The sequence below is a fragment of the Nansenia antarctica genome (assembly GCF_963989245.1).
Source record: "Nansenia antarctica genome assembly, chromosome: 1".
Taxonomy (NCBI): domain Eukaryota; kingdom Metazoa; phylum Chordata; class Actinopteri; order Argentiniformes; family Microstomatidae; genus Nansenia; species Nansenia antarctica.
In genome coordinates this window covers 19,355,042-19,376,109 of record NC_137674.1, presented here as the reverse complement: position 1 = coordinate 19,376,109, position 21,068 = coordinate 19,355,042, and the positions used below count along the sequence as shown (strand labels likewise).

The 21,068-nt window shown below is 44.6% G+C and overlaps 1 protein-coding gene across 1 annotated transcript; it reads right to left on the bottom strand.

The window, feature by feature from the left end:
* Window positions 1–216: 216 nt before the first annotated feature.
* On the bottom strand, window positions 217–20,055 carry socs5b (suppressor of cytokine signaling 5b; the record flags this gene model as incomplete). Its single annotated transcript, XM_080546980.1, has 2 exons — window positions 19,933–20,055; window positions 217–1,957 (listed from the first exon to the last, which is right to left on the bottom strand). The coding sequence occupies exon 2, from the start codon at window positions 1,942–1,944 to the stop codon at window positions 217–219; it is 1,728 nt and encodes a 575-aa protein (XP_080403106.1). The 5' UTR covers window positions 1,945–1,957; window positions 19,933–20,055.
* Window positions 20,056–21,068: the final 1,013 nt, after the last annotated feature.

Here is a 21,068-nt window from a genome sequence, read left to right as displayed (position 1 = left end):
AATATAACCATACATATGTATTCCGTGTGATGTAAGTAATAACTAAAACAATAAGATATTAGAATGAATCTTGTATAGCTCATTTTTCACCTAAACTCCGCCCCCGCCTGACAGAGGGGTCATGTCAGTGTGGCCTCCCCTCCTTATTGGCTAACGGGACTTTTTTTTCTCTAAGTTTTGATTCCTATTTCGGAGGGCCCCCCCCGGCCCCCCCCCCTATTTGACTTTGAGTGGGGGCTCCCTCTCCAGCCAGCGCACGCGCACTTTCTGTTTGTAGTGATACTCCTTGAGGAAGTCCTGCAGGGCCGGGGGCAGGGGCAGTGCGCCGATGCCGTCGTACGTGGTCCGGCGGCAGATGGCGGCGCGCGCCAGGTGCTGCAAGCCGAAGGGGAAGGTCCGGTGGAGCGGCGCCGTGAGCAGCGGCTCGAAGAACATGCAGGCGCTGGGGTCCTTGTAGTGCTCCAGCAGGCCCGTGACCGTGGAGGAGTGGAACACGCAGGGGTCGTGGGCGTCAAAGCTGAAGTTGTGGTTCCACTGCTCGATGCGCGCGTGCAGGGAGCGGTTGTAGCGCCGGAAGCTGACGGAGAAGAGGTAGTCCTCCTGGGCCGAATCGCGCAACAGGAAGGTGCCCTCAGGCCGGCCGTCCAACAGCGCCTCCGCCTCGTAGCGGTCCATCACGCCCCAGTAGCAGGGCAGCGCCGTGATCTGCAGCAGGTCGGGCACCAAGCAGTGGATGTAGTCGATCTGGGTGTGCACCTTCCAGGGCCCCGGCTGGCCCCGGCCCGGGTGTCCGTCCCCGGAGGCGTGCCGCTGCTTGGGCCGCCGGGCCTGCAGGCAGAGGGTGGTGGAGTCCTCCTCCGAGTCGCAGTCGGCCGGCTGAGAGAAGGACGACGCCCCCCCGCCTCCGAGCACCTGCAACGACATCCCCGACATGGTGGCCGCCGCTCCCCCCGAGCAGCCCGCCCCTCCCGCGCCCCCCCGGCCCTCCCCAGAGGACTCTCCCAGGGGGCCGCAGGCGGGGGCCACTTTTGGTCCCAGTTTGTACAGAGAGGAGCCCTGCCCCGACGCCTCCAGCGTGTGGATCAGGGCGTTGGGCGGCGGGTCCACGCCCTCCTCGATGCTGAGCCGGCGGCGCTCGCGCAGGCGCTCCTCCTCGTCCTCCGGGGAGGGGTGGGCCGGGTCGAAGGCGTCCAGCAGGGCTGTGGAGGAATGCGGGCTGACGGGCGCCGTGTGCTGCTTGATCAGGTGCCACTTGTGGGCGAGGTCCGAGCCGGGCGGGAAGGGGCACGTCTCCAGCATCAGCTCCGTCAGGTGGATCTTCCGCTTGGAGGCGACGGGCGTTTTGGAGGAGCAGGAGCGGCGGCGGGGGGGCAGGGGGAGGCAGAGGCCTACAGTGTCACTCAGCCGCTGGCGCAGGGAGCGGGCGCTCAGGCTGCGGCCTCCTCCTCCTCCGGAGTCGCCCATCTCCTGGATGGAGCTAACCCCGTAACGCCTCTCCCTCCTGCCCGTCGCCCCGCGAGAGCGACCCGAACGCCTGTCCGTCTCCAGGGAGCTCTGTGTCTTAGTGGAACACGAATGTTTTTTCTTACCCCCCCAAGGTGCGTGGCGTGAGTACGAGTCTCTCCGGGCCAAGGGAAGCCCCCCAGAACCTCCCCGCATGTCCTCACTGTCTTTGTCCAAGGTGATCTCCACTATCTGGGGGATGTCTGACACACAGTTGTGACGTCGGCCCCCAGTAATCAGGGGTGTTGGTAGGGTGCTTCTTGATGGGCTTGAGGCCTGAGAGGCCTGGGCCTCGCCTGTGCTGCCTCCCTGTCCAAGGTCCACTTCGCAGTGGACACCATCCACCTCCCTGGTGCTCTCACTAAGTCCCACGCCATCGCTGTGGAAGAGGGTTTGGCATCTGCTCCTCAGGTTGCTCCACATCCTTCCCACTTTCTCCATCGGCGGCCAAAACCTGTCAGAGAGAGAAGGCAGAGGTCAGCTTAGGGCTAGTTATAGCTACAGGGATCTCTCTAAACCTCTGACATAGGCCTACATTATTGAACAACTGGAAAAAGGAATGTAAAAATCACACATTACTACAATCACATTGTAGTTATGCGCAATGTCATAACAGTAATGACGGCAATTTGTCCGAAAATCCCGGAATTTCGGTCAAGATTGGGGAACATTGGTACACTTCCATAGCAAGTTGGTCAAAGTAGTCTTAAGTCATGCATTAGCCATACACATTTTTCTGTAACAGTATTTTCATGCCTGTATGAATGTCATGCCTGATATTGCCTATTTGTGTGATCTTCACCAATCAACTGCATCACACTTAAAAGTTACTTCAACATCAACTAGCGGATCGTAAGAGTTTAGCGACGGTGCACAATGAATTGTTCAAATATGTTCTTAGCGACACCCAAAATAACATAGCAGACTAATGATGAAACAACATTTGTGTCAGGGTTAGGAGAACGGTGAGGATAGATGATGGGTATTTTGCTGGGTGTCAACGGTAAGAGCCTGCAGCTTTCCCCAAAGAGAGAGGAATTGTCTTATGTAGGGATGCACCGATACCACTTTTTTTTCCGAGTACAAGTACTTACATTTGGGTACTTGCCGATACAAAGTACCGATACGAGTACTTAATACCATTACAGTTCTTTGACTTTGAAAACATGTTTTATTTTCATCAGCTGTTCCTCACTTTCTGACTGTAACAAATTAAATATACAACATGACGCTGCTGACATTTTAACATCCAACTTTGTGTTTTCCTGAACAAACACGGCACTGCCACACATCTACCACACAACATAAAACTGTAGCAGAACAACTGAAATGATATGTTATCTTATGTTAAAGTGAAAGTGCCCCACGTCCGAAGCATATCATCAAACCTGCTATGGCTTGGCCAGTGTGCGAACGCCGAAACTGCTTTGCTTGTAGAAGGACTCTCTGGGGAGTCAAATCCTTGTCAATCCACTGCACAGTTAAACTGACACTGCCTGTCCAAATATCAGTGGTGAAGCTGAAGGCCTAAATGTCCTGCAACAGGCTGTTGATGTGCTTTTACACAAAGTCACGCAGCTCTGGTAATACGGTTCCCGTGACGTGGTGATGGCTGGGAATCTCATACTCGGGCTCCAGCACACCGAGAATACGACCAAATCCCCCATCACCCAACAAAGTGGGTAAGAGCTTCCGTTATTTTTACTGCTGTGGGCTGTCTCTGGACATGTTCTCTCGCTTCTCCGGTGTTCGCTGCAAAGTTGGTTGTTGCCGTTTCTCGCTGCTAGTGCTAGCGTTCGCAAACTCCTTGAACTCGGCGTTGCGTTTGGTCTTCAGATGTTTTTTCAAATTGCTTTTGTTAAAGGAGCTATTTTTCACCCCTCCTCCTGACAATGTAGCAGAGCATAGTTTGCAGTCTACTCTACTTTTGTCGACATCATCGTGTATCCTAAAATATCTCCTAACTGCTGACATTGCTCCTCTGCCTACCTGCTAGGAGACATTCCATTGGTATCAGGAGTGGATGTATCGTTGCCATGGTATCAGGAGTGGATGTATCGGAGTAGTTTTACCAGTACGAGTACAAGGGATGTGCATAACTGAAATATTTCATGGCCGAATAATCGGTGGGTGGTATGAAAGAATAATTGATTTTACGATGTGTGTTGACATTCACAAAGACAGCCATGGATCATCGGCAAGAAATCACTTAATATCTTAAACACAAAAAAAAACTAACTTCAACAAAGAAAAAACCTAGTTTATTCTGGTATTAATCCTCAGGAATTTCTTCTTCTGAATACTTAAATTAGGCTAACACCGCCGCATGCATCAGAGCGGCGCGTGCACTTTGTATAGCCAATTAAAATAATAAAAAAAACAAAAAGAAGCTGTCCAGCCATTTCCAATTACAATGTTTACCAATAGTCTAGCTATACCCGATATCAAAACCGCAAAACACATAAAAAAATGTAATACCATGGATTAAGAGGGTCAGTTTTGGCTAAAGATTTGCGAACGGATTGAGCATTCAGCAAGCATCTTTTCGAGACGCGAGGTGATTGTGAGGTGATCACTGGTAATTAACCTAATGATAAAGGTAGGGGGGGTTTTGAGGGGGGGGGGGGTCATAGAGTGTGTGTGTGAGAGAGAGGGGTAGGAGAGTGTGTGTGAGAGAGAGAGAGGGGTAGGAGAGTGTGTGAAAGAGAGAGAGGGGTAGGAGAGAGTGTGAGAGAGAGAGGGGTAGGAGAGAGTGTGAGAGAGAGAGAGGGGTAGGAGAGTGTGTGTGAGAGAGAGAGGGGGGTAGGAGTGTGTGAGAGAGAGAGGTAGGAGAGAGTGTGAGAGAGAGGTAGGAGAGAGTGTGAGAGAGAGAGGTAGGAGAGAGTGTGAGAGAGAGAGGTAGGAGAGAGTGTGAGAGAGAGGGGTAGGAGAGAGTGTGTGTGAGAGAAAGAGAGGGGTAGGAGAGTGAGAGAGAGAGAGAGGGGTAGGAGAGTGTGTGAAAGAGAGAGGGGTAGGAGAGTGTGTGTGAGAGAGAGAGGGGTAGGAGAAAGTGTGAGAGAGAGAGGTAGGAGAGTGTGAGAGAGAGGGGAGAGAGTGTGTGAGAGAGAGAGAGGGGGGTAGGAGTGTGTGTGTGTGAGAGAGAGAGGGGTAGGAGAGAGAGAGAGGGGTAGGAGAGTGTGTGTGAGAGAGAGAGGTAGGAGAGTGTGTGTGTGAGAGAGAGGGGGGGTAGGAGTGTGTGTGTGTGAGAGAGAGGTAGGAGAGTGTGTGAGAGAGAGAGAGAGGGGTAGGAGTGTGTGTGTGTGTGTGAAGGATAGGAGAGCGTGTGAGAGAGAGAGAGGTAGGAGGGTGTGTGTGTGTGTGTGAGAGAGGGGTAGGAGAGTGTGTGAGAGAGAGAGAGAGAGGGGTAAGAGAGTGTGTGAAAGAGAGAGAGGGGTAGGAGAGTGTGTGTGAGAGAGAGGGGTAGGAGAGTGTGTGAGAGAGAGAGAGGGGTAGGAGAGTGTGTGTGAGTGAGAGAGGGGTAGGAGAGTGTGTGAGAGAGAGAGAGAGGTAGGAGAGTGTGTGAGAGAGAAAGAGAGAGAGGGGTAGGAGAGTGTGTGTGAGAGAGAGAGAGAGAGAGAGAGAGAGAGAGAGAGAGAGAGAGAGAGAGAGAGAGAGAGAGAGAGAGAGAGAGGGGTAGGAGAGTGTGTGAGAGAGAGAGGTAGCTGGAGCAGCAGGATGGAGAGTAGTTGCCAGGCAGACATGCAGGGACACAAGGCCACGGCTATAAATGAACCCAGGGATGTACTGGATTACAGAGCCAGTCTGGACCTGACCAAGAACTTTCCCTGTCTCTCTCTCTCTCTCTCTCTCTCTTTCTTTTGGGTACGGTACAGTACCTTTTTAGGGCTATAAGCTTGCTGGGTTCGGTACCCAAAATGTGTGGTGAGCAATGTGCAGAGACAACTCATGGACTGTAGCTAGTGTGTAAATGTGAAATCAAGTTTAGCTTTGTTATAAAGGAGGTTAAAACAACACCTTGCTTCCTCCTCAGACTGCAGCTGCAAATAGCCACGCTGGAGTGACCTCACCCTCTCATTCACTGCAGTCCTGGAGGAGTGTGCGCTGTGTTTGGTTGGAGGTGTTCCCTCTATTCTCTCAAGGGGTGGTACCATTTCCCTTCTTCACAGGAAGACTTTACACACACCCTCCCTTCCTGGGACCTAAGACCCAGAGAGGCCCTGAAATATACCCTCAAATCACTGCACTTATCATTTGAACAAGAAGTATCATTGCCTTCCTTAAAATGTCTCTAAACCCCACGATAAGAGGATGTTGCCAATGATGGCATTATAAAAAGATACATTACATTATTTATTTTTTCGCACATTTTAGAAAATCCAACTGGACATAAAAGGCGAATTCAAAATCACCTCATCAAGTTTTGTGAAATAACAGCAACAAGCAATAACAGGAATTATTCCACAGAGGAATGGGCGGGGGGGGGGGGGGGTCCTGTCCGATAGCTGCCTTTATAACCAAGGGCACATCAAATAGTAGAACACGTGCATGGGACCATTACTCTCTGCTTACTACTACTTCTACACTATGCTCTATGAGTGGTCGCATGCGTAGTTCTACTCCAGTCACATAAGACTCTACACAGTCCAGCAGAGCAAGGTGGTATAGAGGCCTCATGAGAAAAACATGGGAACTCAAAATGTTGATCATTTTCATTAGTGCACACCCTGTCTCCTTTGTCTTTCCCTCCAGACAGCCTGGGTAATGTGAAGCAGTATCACAACCATGTTAAAAGGCTGGTTTTCCATGTGGGTTGGCGTGTTTTATCCTTATGCTTGCTAATCATGTCCACAAAAACGAACAAAGAAATGCTTCAGTTTACAACACAAGAGTCATAGGAGGGTTGGCCTTTAAACCTCTATGAATTGTTCCAAAGAATACTAAAACATTTGGTTGAAGTTTTACACAGAAATAATAAAAGTAAGAAAAATAATAAAATACTAATAATAGTACATGTATGCATCATCTCACATACTGTATCGTCAGCAGGGTTTTTCCTGGCTCAAAATTAGGCGGAGGTGGTACCAGAGGCGTTTGACATCAGGGGGGGGACCCATGAAGCAGGGCTGTCTGGGGGTCCTCAAATTAGCATCAAACACTTCATTTCTTGCATTCCGGTGAATTTATATGCACCATGCCTTTGTGCCTTTTCTGCATCAATTTATGGTAGAAATGTCATTATTTATTTAAAGGAAAACACAATATTCAGGCACCACATGACCATTTAAAATCTAATGCAATATAAGGCTCTCAGGTGTTCTGTACTTTCAAATAACAAAGCATCAGTTCGCTCTGCTAAACTTTCGTGACGTATGACGTTTTGTCATCACCGCACGCGAAGGTGTTTGTGATATCGGAATCTGGGAACATGTTTTTTAAAAAGCTCACCTATGCTATGGTTGCTGTTGGTGATTAGCTGCAGTGCTAACCCTGACCCACAGAACCTCTAGCTCCGCTAGCTCAAGCATGTCTGCTACCTGGGTGTTCTCCGGGGGCTGCAAGGCTAGTGTTTATTGGTTCCAGACCTTTTCCCATACCATTGTTGGGGGCAGCGGGGGGAACTGATAGGCTAATTACCACACTGCTTACGCTGTCGACCGGACATTTCCCTTTAACACATTTAAAAGCGATACAGAGAAGTTATCGCAATTTCCGAATTCTAATACATTTTTAAGACCAGCCAACTTATATTTAAGATTCTGATGATAGAATGTAACTTTTTAAGACCCCTCGGGAACCCTGTTACAGTATATGCTACATGGAGTGAGTAGTGGTGTAATAATGATGATGATGATTCTGTAGTGGGAGCATTATTTGATGGATATTGGTCTATCAAAATACACTACCTGTGAAATCTTAAATAAAGATAATACTCTATTATAGAGTATCAAAATATGCTCCCCATATTTTTACGATACACAACCCTGTTTGTAATATGTATACAAAATATGAATAAAGATGCCATAATAGAGTGAGAGTATTATAGGATGTACACAACTGGAAATGGATACAGATAAGGTAGCATTCTTTTGACAGGTAGTGCGAATCGATAGACTCTGTTATTGATTTGCACTACGGTATCATTTTTTGGACACGGCAGCATAAATTGGCAGAACAATCGTCTGTGTGTTGAAGATGCTATGAAAGTGATGACAGAACCTTTTGTAAACAATGTACGTTGTCAAATAAATGTGCGACACTGCGGATGCGGACGTCCGCGCCTTAGAAAATTCGAGCTTCCCCTGCAGACGTCCGCCCCGCGTACGTTCCGCCCGACTCTGTGAGAGCCTTAAGGCACGGACGTCCGCGTCCCCGGTGTCACACAAAAGGCTGCTCGGTGTGTTGGTTGACATCGACCTGCATTAAATGTGACACAGAATTAATTACTAGGCTAGTAGGCTATCTAACCCACATATGAATTGTTACTTGCTAATCTCTCATAATATTTTCTAGATCATTGGAAGATATTTAGTATATTGTTGTGCTTGCTGGATGGATGTACCCGGCTAATTTGAATTCATAAATGAATGGATGGAAATAACTAGATCGCGATGATTTATTGAAACGTGAATAAAACAAACAATGAAATTAACAGAATTGAAATAAACGGAAGTAACTAAAATGTTTTTCTTCATCAACACTTCGCTTGTCCCTCACCAACATGATGAACTCCCCTTCCTCGTCCCTTGTTTGGCCTTACATACTCTGGTTTCCCCCCCGCAAAGCCATAAGACAGAGCATCTCTTCCTCATCATCGGTGGACGGCGGCATGACAGAAATTGTAGACAGCGCACAAGGATTATGGGAAATGTAGTAAACTGGCATGAGAAATGTAGGAAATTGGTACGTGGTGGTACACTCGACGTACGCTCGACTATGAAACCTCAAACGTCTGCGGACATGCCGCGCGGCGTCCGATCCGCTCACAGTACGCCCGACTCTGTGAGAGCCTCCTACTGCAGCTCTGCATGACAGACATTTCTCAACCATAGCTTTGAGGAAATTGAGTAAAAGTTATAGGCTACATTACAGAGGTCGCATCAGGTAAGAGAAATTACATTCCTTAATGTTTTAATCCTCTGTATAGCATCTTTAAAACACTGCGTTGAAATAGAACTAGGCCACTACCCCTGCTCTTCAACAGCCTAACACACCCATTCTCTGGGGATCCTAGTGATCTAAGAAGGTCGGAGAGCGGACAAGATTAAGGGAGGAAGCCTTCCCTCTGCCCAGACCAGAGTAAATTAGATATCTGTGGTGTCTTGCTTCTAGAAAGATGTGTGGGGTTGGCAAGGAGCCATGGAGGGTATGTTTGACAGTCACAGAATACTTTCCCATCATATCCAGTGTTTCCCCTACCATTGCCTTGGGGGGGGCGGGCCGCCCCCCCAACGGAACCACCCGCCCCCCCAAGAAAGAGGAATTATTACGGACATAAACACCAAACATCTGACAAGCTAAAATATCCGCGTTTTTTAAACGCACCCAAACCGAATCTGGCAAGTAGCAAGCCCCTAGGCTCGTTGGTAACATTAGTCCGCCAGTATTCTCGCCTAGCCAGACCTCTCTCTCCACACTTCGGTTCGCGCTGTGCCGCGCTGGAGAATAATACAACATTGTGCGCGCGACGCGAGAGTTTTCAGATAGAAAGTAAGCAAGTTGAAACGTTAGCAAATATAATTGCTGAGTGTTCTGACAGAGAAAGTTGGTTAAAATTGGTTGTTATTATTGTGACTAGAAAGTGTCTGACTGACACTTGACAATGACTATAATTCCATTGTGTAAATAGTGTCAAAGAACTAGCAAGCTAGCTAGCTAGCTCAGGTGATTAGATGAGCTAGTCTGCTTGCACACTTGCCAGCTAAAGAGCTAACTGGATGCACTTTATTATTTTACTTAAATTAGATATACAATCTTTCTTATTCTGCTAGAATTGGGCTTCATGGTAATACCATAATGGCATATTTACAGAACATGGACACTTTGGACAGTGGATTGAAGCATTTGAAATGTCTGTTTTTTTATAGTTGGACATGTTTTTTTTTCCAGGTGAGAGAGTAATGTCAAAATTACATTATCTGACTGCATTGCCCACAGCAATCCAAAATGCAATTATAATTATGTTATAAATTGATATGGATCAATTTATACCTCTTATTAGATTATAAATACTCTGGTTGTTATGTTTGCCTTTTGGTTGACAGCAAAATAGGGAGAGAGGAGGATAGGGAGGGAGAGAAGGAGAGAGAGCAGGATGGTGTCGGCACACCAGAGAGAGAGACAGCAAGAACCAGGTGAGAAAGTGGACAGGTAGTCAAGACCACATAAGTAAGTAGCCTTGAGAACCGATGGTTCTCGAGCCTAATGGCCCATAGGGAAGGAGCCTATCTCCTGTTCCCGTAGCGTGAGGCGGCTTAATGTACAAGTTAGTACACCCCCTGGACATGACGCTGGTATGTCGCAGGGTCTTACCCCCTGAGGGGGGGGGGGGGGGGGTCCATGCCACGGTCCATGCCACCCCCCCAAGGCAGCAAACCTAGGGGAAACACTGATATATATCTGGCCAAAACAATGGACTTGAGGGACTTTGATAATAAGCTACTTTACTTGTTCCCCAGAGATAGGGGGAAGGCTTTATATGAGGTGTATAGGCATCAATAGTGAGTTATCGTCCTATGGTGGTAGTACAACTAGGCTCAATCAAAATCCAGTCACACATGATTCAATAATATAAGATGAATACAATAGCTTAACATATAATATATATATACAGTATATATTGATATAGGCTATTATATGGCAGAAAGGATCAACATCACCATTTGAGGTCTACCTAGACGGGGGTCATTCACTGCTTAAAGGGGAATTCCATCAATACAAAAACTAATCTCCAAATTATTTCATACATATTTTAAAGCCAAATATATAATACTGCCTGATATTAATACTAGGGCTGGGTATCGCCACTGATTTCCCAAAACGATTCGATTCCGATTCACAGCTCCCGATTCGATTCGATTCACGATTCGATTCGATTTAAATACAATATACATTTTTTTTGCTTGAATATGAAAGAGATTCTCCGAACTAATGCTATAAATGGTTCAAGGAACCCTATAACATGTAGCATTGTTAAACATATCAATGAATTGACTCCAAAGCAGTTACATGAATGTACTTTTTATTTACATATGACTTTGCTTTTGTCCAGCTCATCTCTATCGTCACATTTTTAAAATCCAAAATGCACCCAGACATCTGACTTTAAGCCTGGTGGTGACTTGAGTGTCCCTGCCATCGCCATGTTTTTAGATTTTAGTGTTGAGACCTCACGTTGCGTGAGATATGATAAATTCTTGTAGCGCGAGATCTGGCCACGAGATCTCGTTGCGGGTTGAAGCTGCAAGCAAAAAAATAAAAAATAAAAATCGATCTCGGGATTTATGAATCGATAATCGCTCATTTAATGAAGATCGATTCAGAATCGGGAAATCGATTTTTTTGAACCCAGCCCTAATTAATACGTCTGTTCCAAATTCTTGAAAACCGCTGACATCACTGAATTGCATTTTGCAGCAAACATTAACACCCAAGGGCATAAGACATGCGACATGCCTTCATGTTTGATATTGTCAGGAGAGCGTTGATACTGGTAAGGACATCACCTCAGGATATTCTAAGAAGCTAGCGAGCTGCCTGGTTATCATAATCATTTGTATTAAAGTCTAATAAACATTTTTTTTTTTATTTAACAAAAACTATCTCCTCTCCTTCTCTCCTCTTGCTGAATAGGCCCAATTTGTGTAAAAAGTGATATTTGTATGAATCTCTCTACAGAATCTTAAAAAACTACACGTACAGTCAGTGAACTAGCTCGCCTATGATTTGGCTGAGGTTGCCAAATTTGGTCTGAGGACCATTGGAAGCTCCACACTTTACAGTGAAAAAGATGGGAGCCCCGATGTGACTCAAAATTCTGTTTCCTCCACGCCCCACTCAACCTGCAGTCACCATGACAACCACTCAACCTGCAGTCACCATGTACAATCACTCAACCTGCAGTCACCATGTACAACCACTTGTTTTTGAGCCGATTTTGTGTGTGTGTGTGAGCTAGGGGTGTAATGGTTTGGTTTCAGTACGTACCACGGTTTTTAAGTCACGGTTCGGTACGTTTCCGGTACAGCAGAGTAAAAAATATCACAAAACATATTTTATATTATTAAACAGTGGCTTACTAAACAGACAGTGGGTCTTTCTTAAATATAAAGAAAAGTCTAAATAATAAAACTACATTTGTGATGTAGCGCGCAGTTACTGTTAAATAACTTGATGTCCACCCATTAGTTGTGGGAGCGATAGCAGATGCCTTGGATAAGTCGTGGACAGCTGTAGTTTGTTCTTGTTTATAAAGGGCTGGTATGGTTTGCTGGCTGAAATGCGGACGAGAGGGAACTACGTAACAGGGCTCGATTACTTTCAACATGTGTTTAAAACCTGGGTTCTCCACAACAGAGTATGGTCGCATATCTACTGCTATTAAAATACCTATGGCGTTTGTTATTGCTTCGGCCCGATGTTGTGCCGTTTTCCTACTCCAGCTCAGATTCCTACTATAGCTTTGGTCTGATCCACCTGTGTTTGTCCATCATCATTGTACTTAACAGAGAAACCATCATTTTCCCAAACAGGAGTCTTACGGGTGGAGGAACATCAAGCTCTAGTTTATCTGTGTTTGCCGTAATAATAGATATAGAAACGTACAGTACCAGTCAAAGGTTTGGACACACCTTCTCATTCAGTGGTTTTCTTTATTCTTTTCTACATTGTAGATTAATACTGAAGACATCAAAAGTATGAAAGAACACATATGGAATTATGTAGTAAACAAAAAAAAGTGTTAAACAAACCAGAATATGTTTTATATTTAAAAAAATATAGCCACCTTTAGCTTTGATGACAGCTTTGCTCACTCTTGGCATTCTCTCAATCAGCTTGGTGTGTGTGTGTGTGTCAGTGGAAAAAGAAACTGTGAACACCACCCAGCATTCTCTTATGGGAGAAAATCATTAAAAACGCAAAAGGTGGCTACTTTCAAGAATCTAAAGCATGATATATATTCTGGTTTGTTTAACACTTTTTTGTTTACTACATAATTCCATATGTGTTCTGACATAGTTTTGATGTCTTCAGATGTGGGTTCGATTCCCACTGCAGTGTTTCCTCTACATGCATTTCATCGTGGCGGTCCGCCACGATGGAATTTCCTCCGCCACCATTCAGATTTCTCAACCCAAAAAAAAAAAAAAGATTTAGGCCGCTTTTCAGACCTTCACAGCGCTAGACACACCCACAAGCGCTGAAACTGGACCAGTCCGTGTGTGTCGCGAGTATTGAACTTGAGGCTGCGTTCGTAAATTCGCTCTGAGAGCCCCGGAGCGCACACTGGGTTCAACGTCATAAAGGGACCAAGTCATTTGATTGGACAAGAGGCATTCCGTGAGCAGGGATTAAAGCAAAAAAAATTCTCCTGACTGAAAAAAAAATTCAGGCCAAATCGGGGCCGGTGGCTTTCCGTGCGCAAAGCACGCGTGCGATTTTCCGTTCTACTTCTAATGCTTTGACTTTTCTTTCGAAAAATGTGAATACATTTCCGCGTTGTCGAAAATCAACGACACATCGCTAGTCAACTAACACGGCTTGTTTTGTGAGCCTGCTAACAATGTAAAGTAGTCTTCTAGTTAACTAGGTAACAATGTAAAGTAGTGTTCTAGTTAACTAGGTAGCAGTCCAATCCATTTCGCTGCAGTATTTTGGCTTGACTAGCAAGTTTGTGTTGTGATTCTCAACAACGTTGAAACGTAGTTTCACCCTTTTCCATAGTTTTGAATAATAAATGTGTGGACTGACGATGTAGCGCAGCCTAACGTATTCAAATAATTATTTAACAAAGTTTTATTCTGATAATTATTCCCCCTCCTCCCAGACTTACAAGGTCACACTATTATTGGATTGGTTGTTTGCGTGCCGGGTGAAGTTAGCTAAACATTTAACCTTCTAGCTAGCAAGAGAAACATAATGTCACTCTCCAAAGGTCTAAAGAGGAAAGTTGACGGTGAAAACAGGGCATTTAAAGAGGAATGGACAGCGAACTATGCGTTCATCCTACCTGGTTTCGTCAATGCAAAGCCGTTGTGAGACTCACATTTTACGTGCTCACAATGTTCCCTTTCTATACATGCGAGTCGTCCTTTTCGTCAATGAATGTGATAAAGACGCACTAGAGGAATCGATTGGTGCATAAAAACCTTGAGAACTGCCGGATTAAAGTGACGTCCATAATAATAATAAATCATAATACATTAGATTTATAGCGCTTTTCTAGACATTCAAAGACGTCCATATCACCAGATAGCCAACAAATAGTGACCGATGGGAGATGCCAGTTTTCTCGTTAAGTGAGATTTAAATAGCCTAATATAATTTTTTCTATTGGCTCATTGTAATTATTAGTAATTATTATCCCTAGTAATGTAGCGTGTTTGCTCTGTCGTTTCAGGAGCATAGGCTAAGCGGATTCAGCTTTTTTTTTTTTGCGCCGATTTTGTTGTCAATGTTTTTCATAAAATTAAACTGCATTTGCTTTGTTACTGTTCACATGTGTGGTGCAGTCACATTCACATAGCCTATACGTAAACATTAAGTTTGAATGATTTACTGAGATGGCGTTGCTTTTTTCAAACCACACACCGCATGTCGGCTATTTCAGCACCACGCGCCATGTCCACCTACTTATCACTATGAGGGGTTCAGCGTCAGTGCACCCCGCTCTGTTACTGTCGCATAGTTGTAGCCAATAAAGGCCTATATGTAGGCTATATAGGCTATTATATATCAGTTATATACCTAATACCTAGGGGTGTAAATCACCAGCTTCATCACGATACGATATTATATCGATTTGTTTGTATGACGATACAATGTTTGACGATTTCACAATGTCAGTCACGATACGATTTCGATTCGATTCGATTCAAGATCGATATGACGCAATATCATATGCCAATCTAACACAATTATCAATTGTAATAAGTGGTAATTAACATACAGCTCATTAACATACACACACACACACACAGGTTCAGAGAGACATCCAGTCACACACGCACACACACACACACACACACACACACACACACACACGTGTCACACACGTGTCACACACGTCCAGCAGGTCTGACTGGATTCGCCTCGAAGAGTAGATGTTAAAAAATATCTTTGGTGTCCAAAACGGTCAATGTATTCGCCCATTAGACTCCCGTTAGACGCACTCACACAAGCCGAACATTTCCGAAGATCACCGGAGATTGCCGAACGCGAGAGGAGGAGCCGAGAAGTGGAGCCGAGCCAGTAGACAGACAGTCACACACGGTGAATGCGAGTATGTTAACACATTGCGAACGCGAGTATGTTAACGTCCCTGGTTCAGAGAGATGTTCCAAAATATATATTAAAAGGGATAGACTTACTGTCTCTCATCAAAAATGAAAAACATTCGTATCTTTTTCAAGTCTCTCTCTCTCTGCGCGCATAAGATGACGATATAGATCGATATTTTTACATTGCGTCGATGTAATCAGATCGTTAGTCAATGAATCGATGTATCGTTACACCCCTACTAATACCAACATCAAAATAGATTGTATGCCTCTACAAATCATATTACACCAGGTAAAATCCGTCACAACTTGGAATAAATCCGTCGCAACTTGGAATAAATTGACGGAAATCCGTCGTAGCGACGGAGAACTTTAATCCCTGCGTGAGTGCTGATCAGATTTCCAGAGCGTATTTACGAACGCGCCCTGGCTGTCACCCGAACACCGCGAGCTAGCGTAGTGTAGTGTAGTATAGGATGCGTAGTGTAGTGTAGTGTAGGATGGAGAGAGAGAGGAGAAGCCTCTCTATGTGTTACCTATGTCCAGTGTACTAGAACCACTCTAACAGGAGTGTTTGTCCGTGAATAACACCGGCTATGCCCGGGGTAGAAACACAAGACTATAGCTGGATAAGGTCTACAGGGTCATTTTAAGCCGTCGACCAGCCCTCTACGACCACGGGAAGTCATGTTAAAAGTGAAGATACTTCTGTTAAACTAAGCTAAGCTAAACATCGCTAATCGCTAACTCCCTCCTGGGCTTAAAGTGACAAGTAATAACGTTGTGAAAAAAACCGTCAGATCAGTGTTTTTGTTTTTATTGACAACGGAATTACATGCTGGAAAAACATGCAGACACAGACAATAAGAGACACACGGGAGAAGTACAGGAAAACATTTTATTTTTTTGGGCCATTCTCGAGTTTTGGCTGAAATTACGTCGTTGTTTTGAGCGCCATGCGCGTGCACGCGAAAAAATCGCGAGCGCGCGCTGCGCGCGGTCAGCACTACCCGCCACCATTGTAAAAATTCCTGGAGGAAACACTGCACTGGGACCAGATATACTGAAAAATGCATGCACTCACTGCAATGTAAGTCGCTTTGGATAAAAGCGTCAGCTAAATTGCATTTATATATATATATATATATATATATATATAATTTATATTACTTCATAATAAATCCATTTGTAACGCTCAGGCACCTTCCTAATCACATTGTCAACCCTCTATATATTTAGCTGTGGTTGTCTACATTCATAGAACGCAGGCTATACAGATATGCTACAACTGAATGAAGGGGCCCAGGGTTCTCCCCAAAGAATGATAGAGTGGTTGACATGGTTGTCCATTATGTTAACCTGTGAGAGTGAAAACATTTCTTGATATACAACTAACTATCTTCCAATGTCAACGACATCGTTGTTAAAAACTAAAGTGTCATCATGTTCCTCGTTTAATTCAGTGCATTTCAGCAGCAGATGTCTCAACATATAGCAGGGTTCTCCCCAGGATTTTCGAAGGTCGCGCTAGACTGAATCAACAAAAACAACTTGTATTGTTCATTCATGTCAAAATGCACAGAAAATACATCGAGAACACTGAATCAATCGATGAACATAATAACTGTTACGCTTTCAACAATGTCATTGATAACCAAAGAAAGTTTCATTGGGTTTGAAATGTCTACATAGTGGCGGAGCGAAGTCAACAAGGTGGCGCAGCTGCCCTCTCACACTCTCTGAGAACCCTGTAGAGCGTTGCTCCAAGCGCTGTCAAATCATTCTAACTGCAGTCAAAAACCTCAAATGACCTAAGTCATCACATGTTCTCTACCATATGGGCAGAAATACACGACAGCACAGAGAAGCCAAGGAAATATTTCTAGCATTTGATTTTTACATTAATAAACGCAAGTCAGTTTTGATAACGCAGTCAACCCTTGGGGGAACCCTGAGGGCTCTTTCTCTGGTACTGAGTCATCTATCATGATTCCGTGGGTGTCAGTAAACCCATGAGACCATCACTGTAAATGATCCAGCCAAATAGTCGGTCAATATTCAGTACTTTCAGTAGCCTTCTCAATAAATGGTACAATGAATCTCCAAGTGCTTGTGTGGTGAACATTCATCTCTTGCATGCATAAAACGTTAGGCCTATATTTGTGACACAGTCTGGTCAATTCGGTTGTTAAGTCTGACGTCAAACGTGACGTTTAGCAATTTCCGGGTCCAAACCAGAAATTCCCTGCACCAGAGTACCAGTGTACTACAGCGGTAGAATGACAGTTCGATCGTTTTTTAGACTCGGATCTATTCATACAACAAGGGACACAGCACTTTCCCGTTTTTCCCATATTTGTCAGTGTCTTTGAGCCTCGGAAAAGCGCTATATAAATATAATGAATTATTATTATTACTGAGGCATTTCGAAGAGAGCGCCTCAGCCAATGTTGGACCCGGAAACACGTCACGACTTAACAACCGAATTGGTCCGCAAGTCGGCATCCGATTTAATGTTCAGATTAGATACATTTCAGCCTTGTTGAAAATCAATGACACACTCGCTAGTCAACTAACACAGCTTGTTTTGTGAGCCTGCTAACAATGTAAAGTAGTGTTAGCCTATAGTTAACTAGGTAGCAGTGGGGAGTACTCACTGAATCCATTCCATTGCAGTATTATGGTTTGAAAAGCGAGTATGTGTTGTAATTTTCAACAACGTTGAAATGTATTTCCGTGTTGCAAAATAAAAGTCTGAACATTTTGATTGGTTGCCGACTTGCGGCCCAAATGACCAGACCGTGTCACATTTGATCCATACAGTTGCTTGGTACAAAATGTGCACAAGTTTGGTTCATAATTCTAACTTGGCCTACTTTCACATCGTAACTAAAGCAAGTAGCTATCTAACGAAACGTATCCAATACAATAGACACACTGAAAGTCAGTAATTTCATTAGTATGTTAACATTAATTTCACTAGCTGAATGACATGTGCAAGGTTTCAAACAGGTCGCTTCTCACAACACAATGATACTACTATACCATCATGAATAATGTGGACTACATTATGATACAGGATATTACACAATTCACACAATTTGTATTCTACATTTTGGGAGTACCTTTACTACAACTGTTTAAGAATGGGATCATTTAGAATAATCAATATTGCTAGAGAGATCAATAAAGCCCTGATGATAGTCAACCCTACTGGGAAACATGACACCATAAGTTCCTTCCCTGGAGAAACCATTCTCAACTGAAGATGGCATTACCTGGCCTGTATTCATATTCAGGGGGACAGATGCACACCATTCCAAAGCCAAAAATAACAATTTCACTGAATTGTGAGACCGAAATGTGTCTACAGGATTTAAAACAACATCGGAATGTCTTTTCTGAATGGAAACACATTTTTATTCAATGGACCAATTAAGTACAAGGAGGAAACCAAACTCAGTAGACAATGGCCAAATTGAGTTGGACTGGAGCTTGTCATTCTGTTCTATAGTCAGACTGTGTGTCTGCCACGGCCTATGCCAGACAGATAATAAGTGTTCAACTTTATGCAATAACGGATGACAATGCTGGGTGACTACCAACCGGGTGAGGGAAGTTCTCACAGGCTGGTCCTGGAAAAGATGGACTACCAACCATGACTGTTTAACGTGCTATTCTGAAGAAGAAAGACACCCACAGAGGAGAAATCAGGAGCAAGCTAAAGAAATGTCTGGCAATGTAATCAATGGTAGCAGTAGTGGACACACACACATGGTCTTTCTGGGCTGGCAGTGGCAAAAGATGGGCCATCCACCAACCTGTCATGCCAAGTTACCACCTGAGCCCGCTGGTCCCACTGCCTAGCAGTGCCTAGACTACTGTTAGTGTATTTCAGGAACACTGCATGACTTTCCTAGGCCTAAATGTTCAAAGCACAATACTAATGATGAGTAATGACAATCACTCGTCATAGTAAAAGCGTCAAACTTCATGTTAGCCACAATTAGACTATGGCATATTGCATGCACAGTACTAACTAATGCAATCACAAAATTGGACACCCAACTGTAAATGGTTGATTGCATACATAGGACAATCCAAAATATGTGTTGGGAGATTATTATTGCTTGATATTCAGTCTAATTGTTGTGCATCGTTTAAATTACATTGAGGCAAAAACAGATGGTAGGCCAGGGCCATTTAAACGGGTGCAGAACAGGCCTCGGCTCGTAACTCTCCTGGCCCAGACTGTACTCACGCAGTAAGCTAGCTACCAACCAACCACTGTAGTCTGGACATTGTCCAGCTAACACTAGCTAGCTAGCATTACATCATGAGGACCTATCTAGAGCAATGTGTATGAGACCTGATGTTGCCGTTTCAAGTTAGCATAACAATATGGTTGGCATGGCTAGTTGGAGAGTATGCGAATGACCCGTATAGCTACCCTAACGTTGGTTAATGATCACCCTCTAGCTAGCTAACTAGCGGTAGCTACGGGGACTCTGACTAGTCCCTGAAACGAAAGCGTCCCACGAAACCTTATTACATCGTTTCAAGTATGTATTGTACATGTGTCTTTCATCAGTTTCCAAGCTGATCAGGAGCTCCCAATATCATTGGGAAATTTGATTTACAAAACGAGATGCTTTGTTCATTTGACAACATTCCACCACTGGAACGTTCCATTCCATACCTGGAACGTTCCATTCCGTTCCAGCAATTAGACAGATCCCTGCGGGAGTTAGCGAGCTAACGGCGATTAGCATCATCGAGTTGGTCTGCCTAGCATGCGAAGTGGCTAAGCTAACTTGAAACATCTGACTCGAAATTATGCAGAGGTACTTCTACATAGCAGTCAACGATCGATACCCACTAGCGCAATGATGCATTATATGACTAATCGATGGCTTAAATATTCACAACTTACCCTTTTGTCTTGTGGAACCACTACCTACTGAACAGCTCTCTTTGTCTGCAAAAAATGGCTATCAAGAGAGGTCAGGCACATAGCTCTCCCCCTGGCGCTCCACGGTGTCGACAGAAACACAAAAATGGATATGGGTGGTTTTGAATTTCATTCCGAATGTTTTTTCTAGCACTTAATGTAAAATATACATTTGAAAAGTAACTGTTAAAATCGCTGTTTAAAGGTCAGAAAAGCCCATTATTTCTCTTAGCCGACACCTCTCTTCGCCCGTGGCCGTTCCTGGTCCTGACAGCCAGTGTGACGGTCGCCAAGCACAGCCGAGAGGAGAACTGAAGAGGCGTTCGGTGCTTCGGCGGACAGCAGGCGGTAAAGAATTGGCAACATGGAACTCCAATTGGGAAAGTAGGATGGCGGCGAGCTTCCGATGTTAGACGGATAGGGAAAGCCCAGAGACTAGTGGCACTGAATGATAGACACTGCCTGTCTCCAATGGCAACAGGGTAGAAAATCAAGTGGCTTGTTGGCAACTTACTGCATCCATGGATGATTATCTCTCATGGATCATCCATTTAATTTCTCCCTCCACCCCCCCCTAATACAACATTTATACAAAAGATTGTCCAATTCCATGTGTGTGTGGGCTGTCGTTAAAGCTGAAACAGGTTAGCCTAATTTTTTCCGATTCTGAAAATCATAGATTTTTTTTTACTTTAGGGCCAATTCCTATACCCCTAAAGTTACATTATGGATTTTGCCACTGGGGGTGCTGCCAAAAGAGATCCCCAGCTAAATAGTCCGAAATAACGTCCAGAAATGACCTCATTTGACAGAAAGGGGCACTCCTCCCGATGTCATACACAAGTCTACACCGCGAAATGCAGTCGTGAAAAAAGCAGACGGTGACTCCTGAAGTTGACTCCACTTAGTAGACGTGTGTGTGTGTGTGTGTGTGTGTGTGTGTGTGTGTGTGTGTGTGTGTGTGTGTGTGTACGACAGTCGGAGTTGATTACTGGTTCATGTGCAGTATCTTATTTCAAGATTGTGCAGTACTCAACCAGGGGGCCGTTCCACTAAAGTGGATTAGTATATCGGCGATTGAAATAAATCAGGCAACTCGGGATTGGAATTCAAGCCTC